This window comes from Lissotriton vulgaris, chromosome 11 (genome assembly GCF_964263255.1).
Source record: "Lissotriton vulgaris chromosome 11, aLisVul1.2, whole genome shotgun sequence".
Taxonomy (NCBI): domain Eukaryota; kingdom Metazoa; phylum Chordata; class Amphibia; order Caudata; family Salamandridae; genus Lissotriton; species Lissotriton vulgaris.
Window position 1 is genome coordinate 193672943 of NC_141699.1, and position 26452 is coordinate 193699394.

General features: G+C 47.2%; 1 protein-coding gene across 1 annotated transcript in view; it reads right to left on the bottom strand.

Moving 5' to 3' along the window:
* The window catches only part of SART3 (spliceosome associated factor 3, U4/U6 recycling protein), a 651822-nt gene that overhangs the window by 576833 nt on the left and 48537 nt on the right, over positions 1 to 26452 (bottom strand). Inside the window, exon 3 of the mRNA XM_086943090.1 lies at positions 5667 to 5771. Within this exon, the coding sequence (XP_086799216.1) occupies positions 5667 to 5771 (105 nt within the window). The remainder of the gene's footprint in view (positions 1 to 5666; positions 5772 to 26452) is intronic.

Here is a 26452-nt window from a genome sequence, read left to right on the forward strand (position 1 = left end):
ACTGGGTTTGCTGACGTTAGCAGACTTATACCCAGAGAATTCCTTCTATTCTCTTCCGGACTCCTCGGGCCCGTTGGACACACTCGTGTTCTATCAGCTGCACGCTCGTTGCCGGGGACTACATCCTACGTTCCCTCAGCCCCCACCCACGATGCTAGCTCTTGATTTCATATATACATCCTCATCCCCACATAAAAGTCACTAAATTATATGCCATCACATTGTCGTCCGCTCCCATTTCTACAGAACGGGCGCGCGATGCATGGGGTGCGGACCTGGGCAGGGAGATTTCACAGGCAGACTGGCTCTATTGCTGCAACCAGACTAAAAAAACTCACCGAATTAACGTCTACGTCTTATACATTTCAAATATTTACACAGGATGTACCATTCTCCCGCCCAGCTCCACAAACTTGGACTTATACCTAGTGACGCTTGCATGCGCTGCGCTGCTCCTGCCGCTGACTTTGCGCATTTAGCATGGCTAAAGGTGTCTGATTTCTGGCAGGCAGTGTGCACTGCCATCTCGGAGATTACCTCTCCGACGGTGCAGCATGACCCTCCCCTGTGTCTGCTGGGATTTATAAAATTTTGCCCAGACGCCTCCCGCTGTTTGATTGCGATATTGCTGGTCCTTGCTAGACGTAGGGTGGCCATGTGTTGGGGTCAAAAGCCTGCAGCCAAGTTTGACCACTGGCTGGAGGACGCCTCTAGGTGCCAGACCTTGCTTTCGGAGTTCTGGGACTTGATGCCCGCGAGGTCTCGACCTGTGGACATCTGGGGTCCCCTTGTGACATTCCTTCATTCCAGAGCCTCCCGTAGCGGTGCTGCCTCTCCCCCGCTCCCCGCCGGCACCTTGCCCGCAGCGGTCGCCGGTGTTGGTTAGTGACTGTCTTCCCCCTTCCCTGTGCCTCACTTCCCCGCTGATCTGTTTACTGTAGGCATTGCCTACTTCATGATCCCCGAAGGAGGGGGGAACACACCGAAGAAGCCTTGCTGCCCACACAGTATTATATATAACTCGCTGTTTGGCAAGTGTGACTGCTTTTTTGTTTTATATCTGTACTTGGCTTGGAACTTTTTGTGTACAGTGTTTGGATCTGATGCAAATTGTAATGTGTTTACTCTGAGATTCCTTAATAAAGGTTTTGAAAAAAAAAAAATTTTAAAAATGTGAACAGGTGGAACATCCAGACAGCACCTAATATGTCAGAATTAGATTTTCTAGACATTACCATATAACTGATGCAATTAGAATAGTTTACGATTGTCCTGCGCCCAACATAACATAAGAAGTAGAGTGGGCTTTTCCTATTTTGTTTTGCTCCTGCTCTTTCTCTTTCTATAGATTGCATGACTACAAACAAGATGTTTTGTTAAGTGCTGCCCTCAGAAACGTGATCTCTTCGCTTTCTGAATCCGTTCTGTAAAAAACAAACTTAAAAGGACAGTGACTCAAAGTACATATTCATAACCTTTCACAACTCTGGGGCTCGTTGGGTTGTTCTCCTGCTGCAGGGGATTTAAAAGCACTGTAATGTATTTTTTATATTATGATGTGTGTCTCTCTCTCAACGCAACTTTAATATGGAGAACGTTTGTGAGAAAGTGACCTCTTTCTGCATGGTTGCCCCAACTTTTTGCTGAATTGCTGGTGTGCTTTGACTGAGTGTGCCCTGGGCTCCTGCTAATCAGGTACCCAGGGCCTATGTTCTTTCCCTAAAACTGCATTGAAGCCTACACCCAATGGGCATCTCTGTCCACAGGTCAGCCCCTGGTAAATGGTTCCACAGATACCCAGGTCACTGTGACCAGAGAAGCCTCAGAGGGCTGCAGCACCTATTGTGCCACCCTTAGAGGTCCTGTACCATTACCCTCACACACTGCGTTTGCAGGCTGCGTATTTTGGCGCAGAACAAAATGAAGAGTCGACATGGCACACATCTGTGTCCCATGCCTACAACCCACTGCCCTGGCATAGGTCAGTCACCCTTCTAGCTGGGTGCACTATACCAGTGGCGAGGGTACAGGCGCATGAGCCCTGCACCCCCTACAGTGTCTACATCCATTCTTAGACATTGTAAGTGCAATGCTGCCATTAGGAGTATATGGTGCTGGGAGTTTGTCATTACTAATTCCACAGCACCTGAATGGCTGCACTGAAAACTGAGAAGTTTGGTATCAAACTTCTCAGCACATTAAACCCACACTGATGCCAGTGTGAGATTTAATGAAAAATGCACACAGAGGGCATCTTAGAGATGCCCCCTGAAAACGAACCTACCACTAGTGTCCAGGCTGAGTGGCTGCTTTCAGCTGCCACCACCAGACATATTTCTGGACTCGTGGGTCAAGAGGCTGCTGCTCTCTGGGGCCTGAAACAATGCACATCCTGGGACGAGGTGCCAAGCCACCGCCCCCAGGATGTGCAGGGTTCACGAAGGGGAAGCTTCAAGGGCTTGCCACCCTTGTGAGCTTCCCTCAGCCACTTGCTGCTCTCAGCAACTGGTCCCCACTGGTTCTGACCCCCACTTTGGCAAAAACAAGCGAGGAAGAGAGGTGTGCCCACCTCTGCCAACTTCACCCCTAGAGTGGAGGGAGGCAAGGTGAAGCACAACTCTTAGTCCACGCCATCTTGAACATAGTGGGACTCAGCCAACCAGGGACAGACTCATGGCCCCCTCAGACTGGAGGGTGGCATAAAAGTGGGTGTACCCACCCCAGGGAAGGGACCCATTGGTTCCTGACTTTTGCCTACCTGTAACATCCCCCTAAATCTAGTATTTAGGGGCACCCCTAAACCTTGCTTCCTCAGACAAGAAGAAAGTACAAGAAGAAGAAGGACCAATCAGCCACTGACTTGGACTCAGCCCTACCGGCCTATCTCCCCCTCGAACCTACTCCTGCAAAATCCCGCTGTGTCCTGCAGCCAGCAACCTCGAAAACCCCAGAGGACCTGCCTGCCTTCAACCACAAAGACTTTGTCTCCTGTGAACACCAGCTTTGTTCATCTGCAACCTCTGGCCCAGGCCGGAAACCGCGAATCCGCACCACTCTGAACCTGCCGTCCACGGCTGAGCTCGAGTGGGCAAAAACCGCGAAGAGGTCACCCCGGCGATCCGGACTCGAGATCCGACGCCTGCAGTCTAAATTCAGAAGGTCCCCCCAACCGCGACCAAGAGCTTGTAAGAAGATCCGAACCCAACAGGAACCCCTGCACCAGACGCCCCACGGCTTTGTGTGCCCAAACCGACGGTGCCTAACCAACTCATAACTTCCCAACTCACCTCTTTAAGTGGTGGTCGCACCCAGAAGACCTTCGTCCCCAAGCCTGCAGTGCCTTTGCAAACCGGAGGATCCCCATTGAAAACAACAGGTCGCCCGACATTGAAACAGCACCCTGAACCCGGCTGCCCTAGTGCCGCTGAAGGTGCACCTTTGGTGCTAATTTGTTTCCCCATTTGCCCGGAGCTAAATTCCAGGAGCTTGCTCCCCCAACCAAGTGGCCTGCTAGTCAGCAGCCACCAACCTGAGACCCCCTATTCCACATTAGATAACACTGGGCCTCCGCATTCTGCACCCGGCCGCCCTGGTGCCGCTTAAGGTGTAACTAGAGTGCTTCCTTGACCCTGGGGGACCCCTGAGTCTACCCCCAGAACCTCAAATCCCACTACCAAATACTTAACTCAAAACTGATAACACTATCGTCCTTCATAGGATAACATTGACTGTTTTTCTGTGAAAAATTTCCAAGTGTGAAGTTTGAGAAACTAAAGAAATTCTTTACAATTGCATAATCTAACAAAAATGATTTTACTTACCTGTTTTCAGGAAATGTCCCAGAGTAGTATCAAGAGTAGTATCAAGTTATACTACTCTGTGTAAGCCTAGTATTCTCAAAAGTTACTTTCCTGCTATTTTACTAAAAAGCCTATTCAAGCCCATGTACTGCATTTACTAAGTATTGCATTTCTCTGAATTCATACTGTAAATCAAACCAAAGTGCATATACAATTATCATTCAAACTGTATTTCAATTGCATTACTACTGTAAAGTACTTATTGCTTCCATGTGCCAGGCTTGCTTGGTTATTGAAAATAAAGAATATTTCTATACAAAAACAATTGGTCTAAAGTTAAGTCTTTGAGTGTGCGAATTCATTTGCTGACTGAGTGTGTACAGCAAATGCTTAACACTGTCCTCTGATACTGCCTTACTGCTCGACCACACTACCACAAATAGAGAGTGAGGTGCTATCTAACTTTACCTCTGCCTACCTTTGGGGTTCCACTGGACTCTGCACACTGCACCTCACTTTGGTGTAGTATATACAGAGAAGGCTTCCTACAACTTTGTATCTTCCTTTTAGACCACTAAGATCTTTGTAGACCATATTCCGATGTCTTTTACACCAAACAGAAGCTATCCGTTGACCTCAATTGCAATTTTGATCAGGGCAAATTGTGTGCACTTTAATTAGATTGATTTAAATAGATTGTTAAACATGCTGATTAGCCCATTGTTTAGGGCAAAATGACGACTATGATTTCTTGCGATTTTTTTAAATGACTCGTATGTTGACTTTTCTTTGTTTTTACTTTCTTCTTTTTCCCTTCTTCTTCAGGTTTCATGATTTTAATTACTCACTACTGCTCTCCAAACCCCCCGCACCTTCTTTTGGTATCTGTATCGATCACTTCTGCCTCCACTCACTGTGTCAATCCCTAATCACATGATTATGAATCAATGCTTTTGTTGATTATGTTTCTGTCTCACTTAACACTATGCTTCTATTATGAACGCCAGCCTTGAAAAAGCACTTGGCCTGCTGGCCAAACGGGAGAAACACGTGTCAGCTGTTCTCTTTGTAGCTGCACTTTTGGAATAACAATAAAAACAGCATATCGTGCTTTAAAAAAAGTACTTCAGACTTTGGGAATTATTACTCTAGTTACTACTACCTGAATATTAGACCTCTCTCCAAGCCTATGCTAATGATGTGCATTAGGTGTATAGGTCTTCTTACCTTGCATCTTATTGTCCACTGCTTTATTGTTGTGAAAGTATATGAAACTGTCAAAATAAAGGTTATTAAAAAAGAAAAAAGCCATAAACTCCTCTCCTATACAGAGTGTATTCATTTCACAAAGGCAGCATTTGCAATACCATGGGTATATGATGGTACATTCGGATAACAAGTGAAATCTCGATCACATCCATCAACCTGGTACAAAGATTCCATGGCAATCAGGAAAGATGGCATACATTTAAAAAGTTACTATTTGGAGAATAAGACTGCATAAACCTTGGATGTAAGGCCAATGCTTTAACTTTGCCTTCACTAATATGGTTTAACTAAATTTTTTCATCTCACTGATGAAATTATCAATACTTCAAGTTATGGTATTCTGAGGTTCAGGATCGGGGAACAAGATGTGGTTTCATGGCTAAGCTGCCACCTGGCTGACCTGGGGAACTAGTGTTCAAATTCAGCTTTGGATCCGTATTGAAAGTTATGTGAGTAGATTACTTAATCTCACTGTACATAAAAATGTTAACTGTAAAATGCAATTGTATTTATGTGAAATGATATGTTTAATTGGAACATTCAAAGCATAGTACATATTGCATCATTCTACAAATTTGTGAATTATTTTATACTTACAAATGTAGTCCTTAACAGCTCGCTCGAACAGCTCATAAACCTTCTCTCTTGAAGACCCATCTTCTGACATTCTTATTTCATCCTTTAACCAGTCCAGCCAAATTTCTGAAAAATGATGCGGTTTCTTTTATACATAGACAGGCAGCTGCTCTATTTTTAAGGGCTATTAAGTGAACTTAAAAGAATGAAGGAAACAAATACTTTAATAAGATTGAAGTAATAATTTAATAAACAAATCACATCCCTATCCAGAGGAAGTAAAAACAAGTGTTGGAATCTATTGGCTTCGCTATTGATTTTTGGCAATCGTGAAAAGGACTGATTAAAAATACAATGCTTTTGCTAATGCTATTTAGCGTCATAAAAAAAAGCAACAGCAAGGTGTTTGGGGAATACACATTTTGGAGTTCAATAAAATGAAAACCAGTGATTCTTAACCTTTTGACTTCTGTGAAACCCAACTTAAATCATTACTAGAATCTGGGGGCCCTTACTGAATTATTGGAATCTAGAGGCCCCAACTGAACGGTTGGGTCCCCAGCCTAAGAAATTGTGATGATATGAATGCCAAAGCAATATAAAACAAATACAGGAACAAGCATTCATTAAACCAATAAATATAAAAGATCACAATTTTAATGGGAAGGTTGGAGCTTTTTTTAAATTCGATTGAGACCACTCATCATATAGTACTTTGTTTAAAGCACTTGCACACTGCTCCCATGAATCAATCTCAGGACAAAAACTTAATTGTAGCCTCGAACTTTAAATTCCTTAACATTTTCAAAACATTTAAAACATTTCAATTTTGCTTCTTTATTTATATATACACTTTATTATTATGTTAGTATCATTTAATTTTCCAAGCAGTCACGGACCGCCAGAGTAGGTGCTGTGGACCTCCAAGGGACACTGGTCCACAAGTTAAAATCACTTAAGTGGGCCATTGCAGATCAAAGATCACCCAAGGACATAATTTATAAAAACATACATTTTAATGACTATTTTAACACAGAGTGGTTTTTCAATCTTATTAGCAGTTGCGCTGGCACTCGTAGATCCATCACACTGCGTGTACTGTGATCTCTGCACTGTGGTGTTAGAAAACACTCATGAGCCCAAGAATAGGTGAAAGATGTGCATGCTCTGTGCACACTAGGTGGTGAGGGTGCTCGCTCCGTATCCTCCTAACGGCGCTGCTGATTAATATTAGTTCCAGGAGGTGGTGAGCTCCAAGAGGTGGTGAGCTCCAGGAGGCGGCGAGGCCTGTAGTGTTTTTCTTACAAGCGGACGCTCTTTTCACTTTGTCGGTTTTAAACACAGAGCTCAGCTGCACTGAAGGTTATCCTTTCAAGTGCATTAAATGTACCTTGAAAGAAGAGGAAAAAATGAAGAATACAGCACTAGTTAAAATGCCACTTTATTATGGGAGCAATTAAAATTAGTCTTATTTGGAATGGGGCAAGTACAGACTAGCGTAGGCTTCTGCACTTCACCGGCAGCTCGCTGTTTAATGTATTTGTAATATATGAGGAGCTGGATACTCAGAGATGTTGAGAATACCTACAGGTGAAAGACTTAACTAAAAGTTACCCACCTAGAGCGTCAAATGCATAGCGTGAAACTGGAAAATCCTGGAGTCCTTGCAATCAAAATGTATGATATTAGGAAAATACTTTTACCTACACTCCTTTTTGTCCATTATCACATTTAAGAGCACTTTCAAATACGCAAGTTGATGATGCGTGCCATATAAAAAGCTTTCCTGAGTTTGATTTCATAAACTATAATGTTGCTTTGTCTATAATAAGAATCTAGACCACTTACTGGGTACTTATTACAACTGACTGCCCCTTAGTGCACTAATAGCACCTTCATCAAAGCAGGGGCAATGTTTCTCAATTTCTAAGTAAAAACTATCACTTTTAATTAATACTTCTCAATGAAGTTGCACGGTCTGATGGACTAATATGAAACACTTTTGCGTGTTGAAGAACGAATAGTTTCTTACCTGTCGGTGTAGTTTTGCAGCTTGAAGATCTTTCTGGATTCACTATGCTGTGCATTATTGCGCGATCTGGTGGTTGGGTCCGGATTCGTAGTCTTTTTTCTCTTTTTTTTTTGTAGCCCAGGTGGGCGTCGACGTCCCACCATTTGGTGCACCTTCGTGACGTCGGCACGCTTCCTGCAGAAGCTCCCACCCTTGGGCGCCATCTTCGGATTCTTTTTTCTTTCCTTTTTTGTGGTGAATCCATGGCTATGTGTATTAAACTTTCCTTCAACGTAAACTTCTTCACGTATATTTGTCTTGTTAAACGTTCCTATCTTACTCTATGTCCTTCCACCTTCTCCAGCCTCATCTTTCTGGCGGAGGTGGGTGGGTTCGCTAGTGAATCCAGAAAGATCTTCAAGCTGCAAAACTACACCGACAGGTAAGAAACTATTCGTTTTGCAGCGTGAATCTTTCTGGATTCACTATGCTGTGCATAGATTTCGTAGCGGTTTTTGTCACTCATGTGGCGGTTGGGTGGAAGATGAGCGTTGGTTGTTAAAGGTATGTTGAAGCACTCTTTGGCCCACTTGTGCTTCCTTGTTCATCTGCACATCTACGCAATAGTGTTTAGTGAAAGTGTGCACTGAAGCCCATGTTGCCGCCAGGCATATGTCTTGGATGGGCGTGTTTCCCAGGAAGGCGATCGTTGCCCCTTTCTTTCTGGTTGAGTGGGCTCGTGGCCCCTCCGTGAGCTCTTCACCAGCTTGCATGTGGCAGAGCTGTATTGTTTTGGCAACCCATCTTGCTATGGTGTTCTTAGTCACTGGTCTACCCAGGAGACTCCTTGCGAAGGACACAAAGAATGGTTTCGTCTTCCTGTGTTCTTTCGTCCTTTCTATATAGTGCATTACTGCTCGCCTTGCGTCCAGAGTGTGGAGCGCCCTCTCCGCGTTTGACGTGGGCTTCTGGAAGAAGCTAGGTATCTGGATACTTTGGTTCATGTGGAATTTAGATACTACCTTGGGCATGAAATGCGGTTCTGTCCTCATCACGACCCTGTCACTGTGTATTTGTATGTACCGTTCTTGCAGCGTCAAAGCTTGTAGCTCGCTCACTCTGCGTAGCGATGTTATTGCTACTAGAAAGGCTGTCTTCATTGTCAGCATTTGTAATGACGCTTTATGGATGGGTTCAAACGGTGGCTTCATGAGTTCCGTCAGTACCACGTTCAAGTTCCATGCCGGCGGCGGCATCCTCTTGGGTGGCGCTATTCTCTTCGCTCCTTCCAAGAACCTTTTAACTACCCTGGAAGTGAAGAAACTTCTTCCTGTTTCTCCTCTTGTGTATGCCACAATCGCTGCCAGGTGAACCCTCAGCGAGGACAAGCTTAGTTTAGCTTTGATCAGGTGCGTGAGGTATCTAAGTACTGTAGACTCTCTAGTCAGTTTTCTCTCCAGCTTTTTCCTATGGCACCACTGCGTGAACCTCTTCCATTTCTCCCCATAGCACTTCCGCGTGCTGGGTCTCCTTGATTCTCTCATCACCCGAAGCGTGCTCTCTGGTAGTTTTAGATGTGCGAACTCTAAGTCCTCAGGAGCCACGCTGACAGGCTGAGGCTTTCTGGTTCTGGGTGTAGAACTTGTCCCCCTTCCATGGAGAGAAGGTCTCTTCTTTTTGGGAACTTGTGTGCTCTGCCCTGCGACATCTCCATAATCTGAGAGTACCAAGTCTGCCTCGCCCATTGGGGAGCCACCAGGATGAGAGTCATGTTGCTCGACCTGCACTTGTTCAGGACTCTGGGGATCAGTGGCGTCAGTGGAAAAGCGTAGGCAAATTTCTTTGACCAGCTTATCCATAGGGCATTCCCATGGGACATCGGTTCCTGTTCCCTCGATGCAAAGTGTTGGCATTTTGCATTCTGGCGTGTTGCAAACAGGTCTATTGTTGGTGTGCCCCATCTCCTGAACAGGTTCTCTGTCTCTTGATTGTTCAGTTCCCATTCGTGGGACACAGATGCTTGCCTGCTGAGCCAATCCGCTTCCACATTGTCCTTCCCTGGCAGGTGTATGGCAAGCAGGTCTATCCTGAGTGGGATCGCCCATCTCCATATTTCTTGAGCCAAGCTCGACAGAGGGAATGACTGAGTCCCCCCTGGCTTGTTGATGTAAAACATCGTTGTGGTGTTGTCTGTCTGTATCATCACCCTTTTGTTGTAAAGGTGCTTTTGGAAGGCCTTGAGGGCCAGCAACACTGTTTTCAGTTCCAGGTAGTTGATGTGCTTGACTGTATCTCCTGGGTTCCACAGACCCCTCACTCTGAGCCTGTTCATGTGTGCACCCCATCCTTTCTGGGATGCGTCTGTGGTGATGGTCACAGTTGGGTCCGGTGGCGTTAGAGGTTTCCCCATTGTTATATTCTCCTTCGTCCACCATTTCATCTCCTCCTGCACATTGTGCGTAACAACCACTAGATCTTCCCAACTTCCTTCTGCTTGTGACCATTGCTGTTGCAGCCACTCCTGTAGTGGTCTCATCTTTAGCCGAACATTGGGGACCAGGTGGATGCATGATGCCATCATCCCCAAGATCTTGCTCACCGTCCTCACTGTCAGAACTTGCCCCTTCTGGTAGTGACGTTTCTCCCTCAGCAGGCTGAGTGTTCTCTTCTTGCTGGGTGTCACTCTGCATTCGACCGTGTTGATCAGGGCTCCCAGGAAGATTTTCACTTGTTCTGGGTCCATGGAGCACTTTCTCCAGTGGATGGAGAAGCCCAGGTTCGTGAGCGTTCTTGTGACCTGTTCTGCGTGAGCTTTGCACCTCGTGTAAGAGCTTGATTTCACGAGCCAGTCGTCCAAGTAGGGGTCCACATGTATACCCTTCCTTCGTAGGTGTGCGGCCACCGCCGCGAGGCATTTGGTAAAGACCCTTGGCGCTGACTTGAGTCCGAAAGCCAGGGTTGTGAACTGGTAGTGGTCTTCGTTCACCTTGAATCTTAACATGTGTTTGTGTTTCCTGTTCATGGGGATGTGCAGGTATGCGTCTTTTAGGTCTATGGTGGACAAGTAGTCCCCGGGCCTTATTTGTGGGATGACCTCTTGCAGGGAAGTCATCTTGAACTTTTGAGTTTTTACGTAGGTGTTCAGGAACCGTAGGTCCAGGATGGGTCTTAGGTTTTCGTCCGCCTTTGGTACTAGGAAGTAGTTTGAGTACACCCCCTTGTTCCGTTCTCTGTGCTGGACTTGTTCTATGGCCTCTTTGAGGAGCAGTTCTTGAGCTTCCTCTTGGAGCAACTGCAGTTCTTTGCCCTTGTGACCCCTTCTCTTTGGCTTTCTGCTTGGTGGATATCTTTCTAACTCTATGCAGTATCCGTGCTGTATAATGTTTAGTATCCACTTGTCTGTGGATATTTTTCTCCACTCGTGGAGAAAAAATCTCAACCTTCCCCCTACTGGTGTTGTGTGTTCTCCTGAGCCGTGTCCGTGTGAGCCTCCCCTTAGCTGTTGGTGCTCTCCCCCCTGAGGCTTTGGGTGGGTGAGCGCCTCCTTCCTCATGGAGTCACTTTTGGGGAGGTTGATCACCACCTCTCCGTCTCTGGCCCCGTCCGTTTCCTCTCCCTCAAAAGGACTGGCCCCTATTCTGGGAGTTCCAACTCTGCCTCTGTTGACCCTGGTGCCATTGGTTGTCATTCTGTTGACCATGGTGGTGCGACTGTTGCGAATGTGATTGCTGGTTTCCCCCTCTACCATTTGGTCTCCTTGTGGGGGTGCCTCTCCGCATCCCCCTGAATTGTAGGGCTCCCATCGATTTGGCTGTCTCATTGTCCTTCTTCAGCTGAGCCAGTTTGTCATCTACTGATGCCCCGAACAGCGTCTCTCCGTTGAAGGGGGTGTTCAGGATGTTGTTTTGCACTTCTGCCTTGAAGCCTGATATTCTGAGCCAGGCTTGCCTTCTCTCAGTGATGCCTATGGCCATCAGCCTGCTAGATGTTTCTGCCCCATCTAGGGCTGTCTTCAGGCATGCGTTTGCTATGTCCTTTCCCCCCTCCACGAGGTGGGCTGCCCTCTGCCTGTACTCCTCAGGCATGTGTTTCAGCAACTGGCTCATCTCATCCCAGTGCTGATATTGGTGTCTATTCAGGAGTGCATTGGAGTTAGCCATCCTCCAATGCATAGCAGCATTTCTTTCAATTTTCCTTCCAGTGAGGTCCATCCTCCTGCTTTCCTTATCAGGTGGTGGCCCAGATGTGGTTGGCACGTTGGCCCTTCTTCTGGCCGTTGCCGCGATTATAGAGTCAGCTGCCACTGTGCCCTGGATATAAGGGGGGTCCTCGGAGGAGAACTTGTATTTCTTCTCCGTCCTCGGGGTCACTGACCTGCATGTGGCCGGTTCCTTGAAGGCTTCAGTCCCTTGGGCCGTGACGCTCTTCAGCATGGGCAGGAAGCTGCTTTTCGTCTGCGAGGGGAGCAAAGTTTCTAGCAGGAAGTCAGCCTTTGTCTGTTCCTCCTCCAACTTCACATTGTAGACTGCTGCAGCCTTCTTAACAACCTCATAGTAAGCCCCGATGTCGTCTGGCGGCGAAGGCCTCGAAGGGTATGTCTCCACAGGTTCCTCGGGGTTATCGGCCTCGAGATCCTGCCATTCTTCCTCTAGCGAGGCAGAGGATTCTGAGTAGTAGCTCTCGCGGAGGTAATCTCCTTCCGAGCGGTAGAAGTCCTCCTCTTCTCCCTCATCTGTGGGGTTTGGAGTTTTCGGCGGCTCCTAGGCCTCGAAGTCCTCCTGCACCTCTACCTCTTCGGCGGTCGCAGCGGTCTTCGAGGGAGTCGAGTAGGTCTTCGAGGGAATCGAGTAGTTCTTCATTGTTTCCTCGAAGACTCTCTTCCTCTGGAGCATACTCTCCATTTCGGCCTCGAGCCTTCTTCTCTTTTTCTCCATCTCTGCCGCTTGCTCGGCGTCAAGCTTTTCGGCTGGTCTCTTCGACGGTACCTTCGACGTCGAGGCCATTCTGAGCGTCTTCTCGCTCGAGGGTCCCTTCTCGAGGGCCTGCCTCGACGACCTTTGCTTTTCGCTGGTCTTTGCCATCTGGGAGTCCTTTTCGAAGGATCCGCTGGGCCTTTCGGAGGATGCGGCTTCGGACGTCGAAACTTTCGTCGCCGGCGCTTCTTTTGAGGACTTAGCCTCTGCTTTTCGGGGTTCTCCCTCAGGCTTTCTCGGCCCTGTCTGGGTTTTCGCGGTCGTAGACTCTCCTACCTTTTTTGAAGGTCTCACATCGGTCTCTACGACCGTGAAGTCATCTGGTCCCTCGGCGATGTTCTCCTGGTTTTCTCCTCTTTCTTCGTTCCGGCTCCAGGAGGTCTTCTTCTCCGACTTTCCCTCGGTCCTTTTTCTCAAAAACTTGGTGTATTTCCTTCTTTTCGCCTGAAATTTCTCCGGAGCTTCATGCGACGATCCAGACGCAACGGCGGAAAAAAGAATCTGAAGATGGCGCCCAAGGGTGGGAGCTTCCGCAGGAAGCGTGCCGACGTCACGAAGGTGCACCAAATGGTGGGACGTTGACGCCCACCTGGGCTACAAAAAAAAAAGAGAAAAAAAGACTTCGAATCCGGACCCAACCACCAGATCGCGGAATAATGCACAGCATAGTGAATCCAGAAAGATTCACGCTGCAAAATTATTTTTTCTTAATGTCACACAAACGTTCTAAAACCTGGAAAGGTCACAAAAAATTAAAAGTTGTCAGCTACACTTACAATGCTACGACACAGCCAACCCTAGGCACATACAACCCAACAATTTCACTCTTTGTCACATATCACCTTAATGAGCATATGAGCCAGCACTAGAATCTTGCCTCGATACAGAACTCCAACTTTCTGCGACTGTGCACATAAGTCAAACCTGGCTCTGCCACATCTGCTATATGTCATCATTGACATCATTGCGAACACCCACTTGCTGTGCATGCCGGGAAATGGGAGTTCTGCATGTCAAATTGAAAAATGTAATGTCATTTAACCGATGTCAGGATTGATTGGGCATTTTGCTCCCTCAACAGTTACCAAATCTACAAGAGCCAACTGTAGCAGCACCTGCCCTGAAATGGTGGCTGCTTCCTTTAATGGTTGCAGGGAAGGGCCTGCATATATTGGAGAAACTGTGGACATGCCATTACTGCACATTTCAGAAATATGGTCCAGTCACAAAGATCTGTGGGGCTTGAAACCTAGAAGGGAGGCAATGCTGCGGGGAACATCTATAGTGCTTTAGAAGGGCACTGTGGGAGTATCTAGATCTAGTATTAGCAGGAAGTGCTTTAGGCCATCATTGTGGAAAATCAGTAGCATTGTTAGGCTTCACTATTGAAATATCAAACATTGATGCAGGTCAGGATTAAAGTGCATCAGCAGCATGTCTGATGCAAGGAATTTGAAGCTATAGGAAACATGACATTTGCCCATTTGGACGCTCCCCGTTCTATATCAGCGAGGCCAATTTAACTCAATTTGTTACAGTCTGGTGTCCTCTTCTGAAGGGGCTTTAAGACAGATGTTTATAATTGCCTTAATCTACATATGGATGTTCCCACAGCCCCGGGGGTCAGGGCCCTGGGTGAACTATGCGACTTTGCTCATCTTAGGACACAGGGTCAGGATAATACTCACCTTGGAGGACACTGCCTTGATCTTGTCTATACCAATTTTAGTATCACATCTGATACCCCTCGCCCAGTTACGTGGTCGGACCATTTCTTGGTAGGCTTCTCTTGGGAGACGGACAGGGCTCGCACCTTAGCTAAAGAGCATCAGGTCCCCTTTCCCCAGAAAATTAGTATCCCAGCTATAGCAGTAACCCAGACCCATACTCTTCCGGACAAGTCTGGAAATCTAGAAGAAGCGGTTGAGAATTTCTCGACATGGATCAGATCCTCAGTTAGCCTGCTACCACAGCCTATAGGTACAAAGCGGCCTAGAGCCTCTCCTTCCTCCCCCTGGTATACGGAACATCTTAAAACCTTAAAAATAGGCGGTAAGGACCAGGAAAGAATATGGAGGCGAGAGTACTGCCCATTAGCCAAGGCGGAACTCCGAGCAGTGCAAAAAGACTACTACGCTGCAATTAAGAAGGCTAAGGGAGATTACTATGCAGACAGGATCCAAAAGGCCAAAAACAACAGTAGAGAAATTCTCTATTGTTAAAAGTTTTACGTCTCCAGTGGCAGAAACTCTGACGGCCCCTATATCTGAAGACTGGTGTGAGAAACTGTCCACTTACTTTATAGAAAAAATAAACAAGCATTTACAATGCAATGGTCTCGGCAATATTATAGGTAGAGCTATGGCATTGCTTATTTTTGTATTTGTATTTTTTATCCCTAAGTAAATGTTATTGTCATTTCTATTGTCAATAGCTTAAGTGTTTGCATATGTGTTACATATTGCATTAGACATATTGCATTAGCAGAGAGAGAGTGAGGTAGCGAGATAGAGAGGTATTGAAATAGCGAGTGAGTGATGTAGTGAGAGAGTGAGGTAGTGATGGAGAGTGATGTTGTGAGGTAGTGAGATAGAGAAAGATTGGTGTATTGAAAGAGAAAATGAAGTAGTGAGTGTTAGTGATGTGAGGTATTAAGATAGAAACAGAGTGATGTAGTGAGATAGTGAGGTAGTGAAAGAGAGTGAAAGTGACTTAGTGTATTTGAGAGTGAGGTAGTGAATTAGTAATTTAGAAAGAGAGAGTGAAGTTGTGAGGTAGTGAGAGAGTGATGTAGTTAGTTTTTGAGAGTGTGTGGTGATATAGTGAGGTAGTGAGAGTGAGATCGAAATAGATAGAGTGATGTAGTGGTAGAGAGGTAGTGAGATAGAGAGAGAGTGAATTTTGAGTAGTGTGTTAGAGTGAGAGATAGTTACTGTTGTAGTAATATTGTGTTGCTGTGAGAAAGAGTTGAGTAGTGAGTTAGTGAGAGAGTGTAGTATAGTGGGAGATAGTGAGGTAGTGAGAGATAGTGAGGTAGTGAGAGATAGAGATGTAGTGAGAGAGTTAGGAAGAGAGAGAGTGACGTAGTGAGAAGTGTGGGGGAAGAGAGTGGTGTGGGGGAAGAGAGTGGTGTGGGGGAAGAGAGTGGTGTGGGGGAAGAGAGTGGTGTGGGGGAAGAGAGTGGTGTGGGGGAAGAGAGTGGTGTGGGGGAAAGAGAAGGTGTGGCAAGAAGGCAAGGAAAGGTATGTTGGCTCTGGGGTTGAGTGCAGCAGGGTCGAATTTGCGAGCCTAGGTGGGTCGGTCTGGCCCAGGTGGTGGCTGCACGTCAAATGGGTCCAGAGTGGTGGGCAGGCACTTGGTAAGGAACCCAACGTGAGTGTCTCCAGTGGTCCCTTACGAAAGATACAGACGAGCGTGGGCAATTTCCAGTAGATTTGGGGGCGTGTGGGGGTCCCCTATCTCATCTGGAAGGAGGAGGGAGAGTAAGGGTGGCGGAACTACACGTCCCAAAATGCACCGCACTGCTTGCTAAAAAAGCTAGCATAGAGTAACGGTTCATAGACGGAAAGGATATTCTTTATCTCTATGCAGTTTTAACATGAGGGCTCATGTTGTACGCAGAGTTGGCAAGTCGCCAAAGGAGGGGCTGTCACGGGGAGCATGACTGTCATGGGCAAAGAGAGAGTGGGGCAAACGACTCCTTATTCCTCCTCGTAAGAAAGCGGGACGCCCAAAGGCTTACTCTGCTGCTGCCTCTCCTATAAACTCCTATTTAGGATCCTTGTGTTCCTTGCATGCCCTTGTAACATGTATGTCCTGTACACACGTGATCTCAGGACCAGTGCTCTCTGCATGGGAACTCTTCACACTTGTGTGGCCTGCACCCCCACGGACCCTGCCACTCACCTTCCCACATTCTACCCAAGGGGCGCACCTGCTTCTCCTGGACACACTCCTGGCACCCCTGTGCTCTCCACAGGCACTCTTAATGTGCACGTGCCTCGAAATAGCACCCTTCTAGTCAAGTGTTTAAGACACGCAGTTAGAAACCCCGGATAATGCACATTAACCTCTAGGCCTGGCAGTAATGTATCACACACAGATCACCGTCCTTCCTTTGTGTCTCCACCCTAACTCACGAGGGACTGACTTCTTCATAGAATCAAAGTCTGACTGTTAACATGTAATCGCACCTGGCACCTACTGGCCAGCTGATGGCGTGGTACTTTTCACACATACAGCAAATGGAGCCAATGGCATCCAAGAGACAATAAATATGTGCAAGTTGTGGTAATTGGGGTGTGACAACACGAGCGTGCCACAGTATTTATTTAGTGGTAAATGCGACATGGTCATTGCTTGGTGAATTGTAAATGCTAGGGTTAGGCAGAGTTTTACACAATATGAAACGTGTTAATCAGCAACCGATTCAAATACTGTGGTGTGATGTCATTGGTGACGTCATTAAATGTGTCATTGGTGATGGCAAAAGTGAGAAGCTTGTGACATCGCCAGTTTTGTCACTGCAAAGACGGAAGTCACCCCCATCCCTCCCCATCCCCCCCACCGTACCCTCCTCCCCCCTTCACTGTTTGAGCTTTGAAATGCAGCAATAATCAGGGTTCCATGGGCATCCCAGGGTTCTGGGCCCTGTGCCACTGCACCTGCTGCACCAGTCGGAGCGACGCCCCTGTTCACAGGCTGATGCACCCCTCTTGAAGAGCGATATTGCAAACAAATGTGCTTTAAGAGCGCCTTGTCGGTGTGTGTTGTGCATGTATGTATGTACATATACTTAAACTGCGCGTATGCAGCTCATCTTACAATACAACTTCTATTGTTCTATTGTACATTAGCATCAGTAGATTGCATTCACTTAGTACGTGGTATATATACATTTATTCTGCCATTCGTATAACCTCATAGCGCTGCATGCACAGGCAGGAAATACATGTACTTGAACCATGGACTGAGGGGAACGTGTTGTCGCTTTTAACCTACGTTGTTGGCACTCAACAGGAGTCTCTGCACAACTGAAGCTAATTCTCATTTCTTCTTGGGTTTCACATGAAGGGCTAGGGTCGTATTCTCAATTCTCTTCTGTGGGGATATTTGCTTCAGCACCCCCCCCCCCCCCCCCCCCCATTACCCAGCAGACCCCTCTTCAGGACAGGGATGCTGCAGGGCGTTGGAGAGTGGGGGAGGGCTGGCATTATTCTGCTGTGAGGTTTACCAAATGCTGCATTTCTCTGGCAATGTCACACTGTGACCTGCCATTAAAATGCCACAACAAATGTTAGGGCAGTGGGAACATCACGAGAGTAACTTTAATAGGAATCGGGGACAGAGCTCATTGACGAAATACACTTCGACTCTATGGGGAGGGTGGGGGGGGGGCATTGAAAATCGCTAAATAACTACGGTCAATATTAGGTGCCGGGGGTCTGGGGCTCGTGTGGGAAACAAGCATGTTAAAAACATATTCCCTGACTACCAACCCCCAGGCTTCCCTCCCGTACCCCAGAGAAATATCACCAGGTTATTGCTTTGCAGTTTCGGTAATTGGGCAAACAGTGCATGCATAATGAGCCCCCGCCTTCACAGCCCGGTTCCGTGTGCCCACTCCGCGCGCTCAACCGCGAGCCGGGAGGCCACAGACGTCCACGCGTCCATGTTCAGCACGGCCGAAGTAACAGAGCAGAAACACGCATGTTCAGGTGAAAATGCAATCCTTTTTGCTTAAAGCAAAAAAAGCCTTTCTGTAGCATAACCCCCACCTTCCCCCAACCCCCAGGCCATTCAAGATGTGAGAAATATCGATAAAGCAAGGTATCTGTTGCATTCCCTGTCTGTCCACACCCTCCCCAATGACCCCCACACCCCTTCACCCACTTCCTCCTACAAGCATCCCTCTCTCAAAGGTGCCACTTCAGAGCCACGCCGGCGCTTGAAACCACTGTCCATGTGGACATGCATTCAACAATTAATGCGGTGGGGCCAATGTCCCCGCTGCCATCCTCCCAGACCACTGCCGGCTCTACCCCGCGCCGCCCCCCACCCCACCCCGCCCCCGTCCAAAGCGCCTGCATTTGCAACATCTGTGAGAGATAATAGGTTACACGGCTTAACTTTAGATCAGAATGAGTGCTCATTTCTATAACGAAAACATCAAATAGATATTGGAAATGCATAAATATACATTTGTCGCTCCGTCTGCCGCTCTTCCAATCAATAGGTGCCCCGGGCGCGCGTCCCCCCTCGGCCCGGGAAGAGTCTGTGGAAATGGCGTTTATTTTAAGAGGGAATCTTTGCAGAAAAGGAGAAAGACTTCAGCGTCCTGTGATTAGGTCACTGGAAGGAACCACTGTGAGAAAAGTACCATAGAGAGAGAGGAGGGGGCAGGGAGGAAGGCAGAGATGGAGCGCGGGCAGAGTGGGCGGAGTCTCTCCCCGCCAGAGGGACAATGTTGGTTGTCACCGGGGTCAGAGACAGAGTCACGGACAGTCAGAGGGGCCGGGCTGGACGCGACAGAAGCATGTGGCCTAACGGCAAGAGCTGCCGACTTTGGACCCGGGGAATCAGGCTCGCGTCTCAGCATCACTGTATCTCCCGTGCCTACCAAAACAAAATAAACAAGAATAAAACGGCAAAAATAAAACGGCGGCCTCAACGATTTTCGGATTCGGGGTGGGAGCAGTGAACAGCGGGAGGGGGCGGGAACGAGGACAGCGGGAGCATGCGACCTACCTCGTCTTCAACAAACAGCAAAATGGCAGCCGGCGCTTCTGAAAATTTTCGGATTGGGGGCGTGGTTTTGCTGTCCTGAGTGACGGACTACGTCACTGTCTAAAGAACAGCAAAACTTACGCCCCCAAATCCGAAAAAGACGGAGCTTCTTTGGAGGGACGGCTCTCTCTTCCAATGGCTGGCCCCCTTTTAGGAAGCCAGCCAATGGAGGGAGAGCCAAAAAGAGGGAGGGATAAAGCAGCCCTCTTACTAGCATTAATTCTCGGACATCCGGTCTGCCTTCGGCAGACCGGATATTACCGAGACCTAAAAAAATTGAGAGTCTTAAGCCTATTGACTCTGGTTACTCCATATCAGTTCAGGGGGCCCGAGAACAAGCCGACTCTTCAACTTTCTATTCCATCCAACTGAATAAAGCCGAAAGACGTAATGTGCTCTTTTAAAAAAAGTCGAAGAGAAGGACGTTTTGGCCATCCTTAAAGCTCTGAAGTCTGGGTCTCTTGATGATCCCTGCCCTTCTAGAGTTCTGAGCGGTGTGGCGGAGGTTATTGCTCCTACAGCAACCGATTTGGTTAATGAGTCTTTACAAACCGGTATTGTACCTCCCCAGTGGAAACAAGCAAAACTCCTCCCACTGATCAAAAAACCTTCAACGGACCCTCTGATTACTTCCAACTATAGGCCCATCACCTTGCTCCCAGCCCTAGCCAAGGTCTGTGAAAAGGCTGCTTTTCGACAGCTGGAGAAGTTTGTGGAATCTACGGGGGCTTTACATCCTGCCCAATCCAGGTTCCGTACCTCATTCAGCACTGAGACCGCGCTCGTGGAAGTCACCGAGGCCATTAGGGAATGTCTGGACGGGGCGGCAGAGCGGCTCCAATTTTATTGGACCTCTCTGCCGCGTTTGACACGGTTACCAACGTCCAGCTTCTCTCTAGGCTGGAGGACATTGGCATCACGGGCGCGGCCCTCAGCTGGGTCAAATCCTTTCTCACAGACCGGTTCCAACAAATATGGCTCCCCCCCTACGATTCTTCGAACAGCAGGGTAAGATACAGGAGTTCCACAAGGTTCGACTTTGAGTCCCCTGCTTTTTAATGTTTATCTGACCCCCCTTGTCTACCTAGCTGAGAGCTTGGGTGCGAAAATAATGGCTTACGCCGACGACACCCAACTTCTCTTCACTTGGGACAAGAACTACCTCTGTACAAAGGCAGTGCCTGTCCTCAGTGTTTGCCTGGCTTGCCCGGGCCTGTCTCAAATGTAACGAGGACAAGTCAGAGATACTTCTGTACGGCCACTTTCCGGCGGCCTTTAAGGAATCCATTTGGCCCAGGGGATTGCCTTGCCCCACTGGGAACTGCGGGGTCGCAAAGAAATTAGGGATCTGGTCCGGAGCTGACTTATGCTTCAGAGAACAAATCACGCGATTGGCAGGAACCTGTTATGGGACCCTAACCACTCTCCGGAAGTTTTTTCCCCTTCTCCCCCAAGAGGCAAAAGAAACAGTGGCCAGAGCACTTATTCTCTCGCGTCTGGATTACACCAACGCCCTCTATATAGGCGCGCCTGACTTTTTGCTTCACAAATTGCAGGTGGTCCAGAACGCGGCAGTAAGGCTCCTGTTCAACATTCCCAGGAGACTCAGCGTACGCAAGCAGCTCTCAGAGTTACATTGGCTTCCAGTAGCTCTCAGAGTACGCTTTAAGATCCTGACTCTGGCTTTTAAAGCCTTACATGGCCCATGTCCGCCCTACCTAAGGGACAGATTTGCTTTCTACCATCCTCCGCGTCAACTGCGATCTGCCACCTTGAGACATTTGGTTATCCCCAGATTCAAGAGAGTTCGTCTAGGGGGAAAATCCTTGGTGGTCAGAGCTGCTCAGCTGTGGAACAATCTTCCCGACGCCCTCAGGCACACGACAAACCTCACATATTCCAAAAAACATCTAAAAACTTACTTATTTAGGCAAACCTTGTAGACCATCTGCTTTTATTCTAGCTGACATCGGAATCCTCTCTCGCGCCAGGACAGTCTTGACTAACAGTGCGCGTTACAAGCAACCATATAACATAACATAACAATCTTGCAACTAACCCGGAAAGCCATAGAATGATTCCCCATAATGCAGTAGTAGGCATTGCTGCATGTGAGGATTGTGATGCAAATGCAGGGTTGTGTGTGGGGCCAGTACGGCGGTAGAAAGATGTTCTACATGTCAGAGCAGTGTATACAGACCACATACAAGGGTGGAGGGCATTGCTGTATGACTGGATAATGATGTGGTAACAGAACCGAGGGACCATCTACTTGTGTAGAAGGCATTGCTGTTTGCCAGGATCAAGCAACATCAGAAGAGTTGTGTGGTGGCACCAGAGACTGGAACAGAGAGTACTGCTGTATGCTGGGATCATGTGCATCAATAATGCTATTTGAGAGGATGAAGTAAAGGAATAGCAGAGGCGGCTGCCACTCAATCCAGAGTTGAAATAGTAGAGCACTGGTATATACAGAAATAACAGACACTATTCAGGTGCATGTAAAGGGCTGTGTATGTTGCAGTACTGGATGAACATGCGTGCAACTTCTCAGAATTAAGTAAATTGGTAGAGATGCGTGGAATATCACTCCAACACTGTTGCAGGGCTTCTGCAAGGCAGTACTGAGAAACACTGGCAGAATTACACGTGGGCATGAAGTGTTGGAAAGGAAAATAAGTTTGCATTGCAGGATTAAACTGAATAAGCAGTGTTGGGTGACAGGGCCACAAACTAGAATATTAGACATTGCAGCAATTAAGGACTGAAATACGTTGGTAGAGCTCCTTGTGTCCCACGATATTGGTAAGAGATGCATGGTCACAATCTAACATTTACAATACCAAGGTTTGTCTCCAAGTACCAGCCTAGGAGAGTTCTTGGAACCTGCTGCCGTTCGACACCAACAGGAATAAAAACAAATGTTTGCATGAGACGTTTCAAACCAGCGGGTTCTTGAACATACATGCAGAAATCTATTAAAAACAACAAAAGAAATAAAGTACCTTAATCCAAGCATGAGAAGTGGAAGGTCACTAATATATCAATTAACGAGTACCTGGTCCAAGCTCCATCAAAAGGAGAAAGTGAATCCGAACGTGCTGACCAAGGAGATGCAAAGAAATGAACATGACAATGTAGGCAAACAATGGTAAGTAATGGGCGGATTCCAAGGCCCTTCAAGTTATTTACAAGAGAGTGATGCTCTGGCTCACCCGGCAATTTTAAGATTTGACAGTGCATCATAATCATCAAGTGTGGGCAACCTATTTTCCAACAGCAGTATTCAAAGTTATGGCACCCTGGCGGAGTGTGATAAAAGCCACATGGGGTAGGGTGAGATAGAGCCTCAAAAGGATACCACACTGCAAATTATCCTAACACATTGGCCGTAGGCCGAACCATCACACCCCTCCATGGGTCGATATCTGCCTCATTGCACAGGAGCCTAGACTCACTGAAACAAAAATGGAGAGGCTCTTAATAGCAAGGTTACCGACTGGTACAAAATTCTCGGTTACACCAAAAGTAGGACAAGAAACCTGTGCTTTAAATACACTCAATTCCACTCCTTTCATTAAACATATTTGAGCCACAACAGTTTGCAAAAAAGTATCCCAGGTCAATGGATACCTGCTCACGTTGCCAATCGCCTACTACGTACTTCAAACACCTGGTATGAACGCACGCTACTGGATACGCATCACAATAACATTGCGGGACCTCACCATTAGACATATAGCTCAAGACATTAGGACGTGCCTGTTGCAGCACCAAACAAAACACAAACATACTGCCAGGATTATAGTCCTAGGGCTTGGCCTTACTAAATGCACCATAGCTATTACTTCGAAGGTGCAGCAACACCTATACATTGGACAATGGCTGAGGGACGTGGCCAAACGGACCAGGGCTGAGATAGAGACTCTTAAAAGCCCTTCCGCAAGGGACCAGGCAGCTAAACTATTGTTGCACTGGGAAGAGGTTATAGACGCTAAAGAATCTCTACCAAGGGGCAAGGTTCCTTGGGCAAATGGACCCGGAGTAATTTGTTTAAATCTTGTGTAGATCTAAGGGCTGCTCTCCTTACACTGTATTTTAATGCAGTTATCGGTCAAACACTCCCGGAGTCCTGGCGACACTTTTGTTCCGGTTTTCAAGAAGGAAGCAGGAGTCACCCTTCCAGTTATAGACCCATTAGTTTAACAGATACTGAAGTTAAAATCATAGGCAGGGTCATCCTGAATAGACTGACCCAGTGGTCTGGAGAACAGAATATCTTGTGTGATATTCAGTATGGGTTTCGCGCAAGGAGGGATAATGTCGAACAGAACCTTAACCTCCACCTTATGATTTTTAAATATGTTCAGGCAAAGAAAGACTCTCTCCAACTTGCCTTCATGGATCTCAGCCGTGCATCTGATTTGGTCAATCAGGAAAAACTTTGGGCTGAGTTGGGGACCATGGAAGTGGATGATGGTTTGGTCAGTTTCCTTAGCGATCTTCACCACGGATTAATGGCCTCAGTACGTTTCAGCAATAATGGTGAATGTGCAAAATAATTTTGCACTTAGTAAGTGGGTCAGGCAGGGCTGCATACTAGCCCCTTTCGTTTTTATTATGTATGTGAATCAGCTTGAGAAGGCCCTTACAGTTAAGGGTGTAGATGTCCCAAGAGCAAGTGACAGATTGGTTGGGGAAAAATAGAAAAACAGCCGACCAAGATTAAGCACTTAAATCCCAAGTATTTCGTAGAGAGGTTCGGTGCACCTACTCCCAGCACCGGCCGTTGATAGGTGCTACTGGTATAATGAAGTTCATTGAAAAGGAAGGTGCACCAAAGAATTATTCAGAAGAATAAGTTCAGCTCATAAGTCTTCTTTATTAAAGTAATATTTAAAAACGGATGCACAGTCAACGTGTTTTGTTACTGTGTGCCAAAGGAACTTCATCAGGGCTTATAATGAGATGTAGAATGGTTATTGTGGCAACCACCATTAGCTACTAGTATACTTCGGGTAACGTGGTCACAAACAGTAAAGAGAATATACAATCATGACGTTGATTCTTAATTTAATGCGAATGTCCATGCACAATCAAAATGATGAATCTAAAACTAAAATCGTGGAGTTCCACCCAGAGAAGAGAAGACAGAATACTTTGATCCTTACTGTGAAATTTGTCAAAGAACAGCGAATCAGCAAAACTGCATGGTAACTGGCAGATTGGTTGCGGCTCTTGTATATGCAGATGATGCTGTTTTAATTGAAAGTACAGCAAGATCTTTACAGCAGCTTTTAACACTTTGTTGATTTTATGAATAGCTTGGATCTGCGCACCCATTTAAGTAAATCACATGTTATGATCCTGGGACCAAAGAACATAACAAGCATTTACAATGCAACGGTTTCGCCTTTGGAAAAGTTAGAGCTATTGGCATTGTAAATGACAACATTCTTATGTATGTGTTGGCTTTGAAAACATAAATAAATGGCATTGTCATTTACAAAGCCAATAGCCTAATCTCTCGCAAATGCGACACCTATTGCATTTGCACCCACACACACACACACACACACACACACAAGAAGGGAACAGAGGCACACACAAAAACGGGTCACAAGCAGGCAACAGAGGCACACATAAAACCGGGTCACAAGCAGGCAACAGAGGCACACACAAAACCGGGTCGCAAGCAGGCAACAGAGGCACACACAAAACCGGGTCTCAAGCAGGCAAGAGAGGCACACACAAAACCGGGTTCACTGTTTGGGAGCACATATGAAGGTGGAAGAATGACCTCCCCAGTTACAGGGGCCCGGAGAGGAAGCAGTGTGTGTAGATGAGATGGAATTCATTTCAGTATCTGGTGAATAGGCGGCAGTGTCTTGAAGGCTTACAGAGTAGGGGGTAGTGTCTAGAATGCAGGACACGCTGCCGGTGGAGGGACAAATCCAGGTAAGGTGGGCCAAGGAGAGCACAGGCCGGGGTGCAGGAGCTCAGCAGCAGGTAAAAGGATAGTTTTTAGTCTGCGTGAATAAGGAGGACGGGGCATAGACAAGACCTGCTTGCTAGACAATAGCGCACTCACCTGGATAACCTGGATGGTGAGCAGAGACTTGCATACGCCGGCGCCTCCTACCACTACCAGCCGGTACTTCTCCTGCACCGAGCAATTCTTCCAGTCCACCATCATGGAGCTGCCGCAGAGGCCACGGTGCAGTGGAATAAAGGAACAAGTTCCGAAGTCGAACCAGGCTTCTTTCTGGGCTGGCTTTGCCCAGGTTTGCCAGGCTTGGGCTCGAAGTCCCGGTCCTCACACTTAGTCCCCGCGGCACACCTTCAATCCCGGCGCTGCTCTCGTCACGGCAGATAGCAGTATAGTGCAGAGCCTGCGGTGCCCGCTCACCAAAAACCAAACGTAGAGCGACGCATGCCATATGTGAATTAACAGAGACACTAGACATTGAGGAATACATGTGAAAAATTTGCCATATAAGTCACTGTTGAAAAGTATACTTTAATTAAGAACCCTTACTTCGGCTTCAGACTCGCTTCGGCAGCACACACACTGAAATTGGAAGCTGTGGCTTAATTAAATGGGGAGCGGCCACGAGAACGTGGCGGTTGAAAAGAAAGCTTGCAACAAGTGTGCAGTGACGGTGGGAGCGCAATCTAGTGTTTGCCCTAAGAATGGCGTGGGGGTAGCGTGGCAAGGCAGGCTCACATGGTTTTAATGGGTGCTTTAAGTATACAAAGAAGTATGGTAATTAAATGGTAGAGGTAGCAAAAAGACAAAATTCCCGATCAGTCCTCAGTAGAATTCAACCGCTGCTCCTGCTAGGGCTTAGCGATATATACGCGTTATTATATATATTAGCGTTTATACGCGCCGGCAACAGCCGAGGAAAAGGGGGCCAGTGAGGGCACAGGAAGAAAGAATACTTTTAGAAGGACCGGTGACAGCGAAAAAAACAAGCATTACGGGCAGAGCTCACTCTCCTGCGGGATACAGAGCAGGGGCTGAAATCACTCTC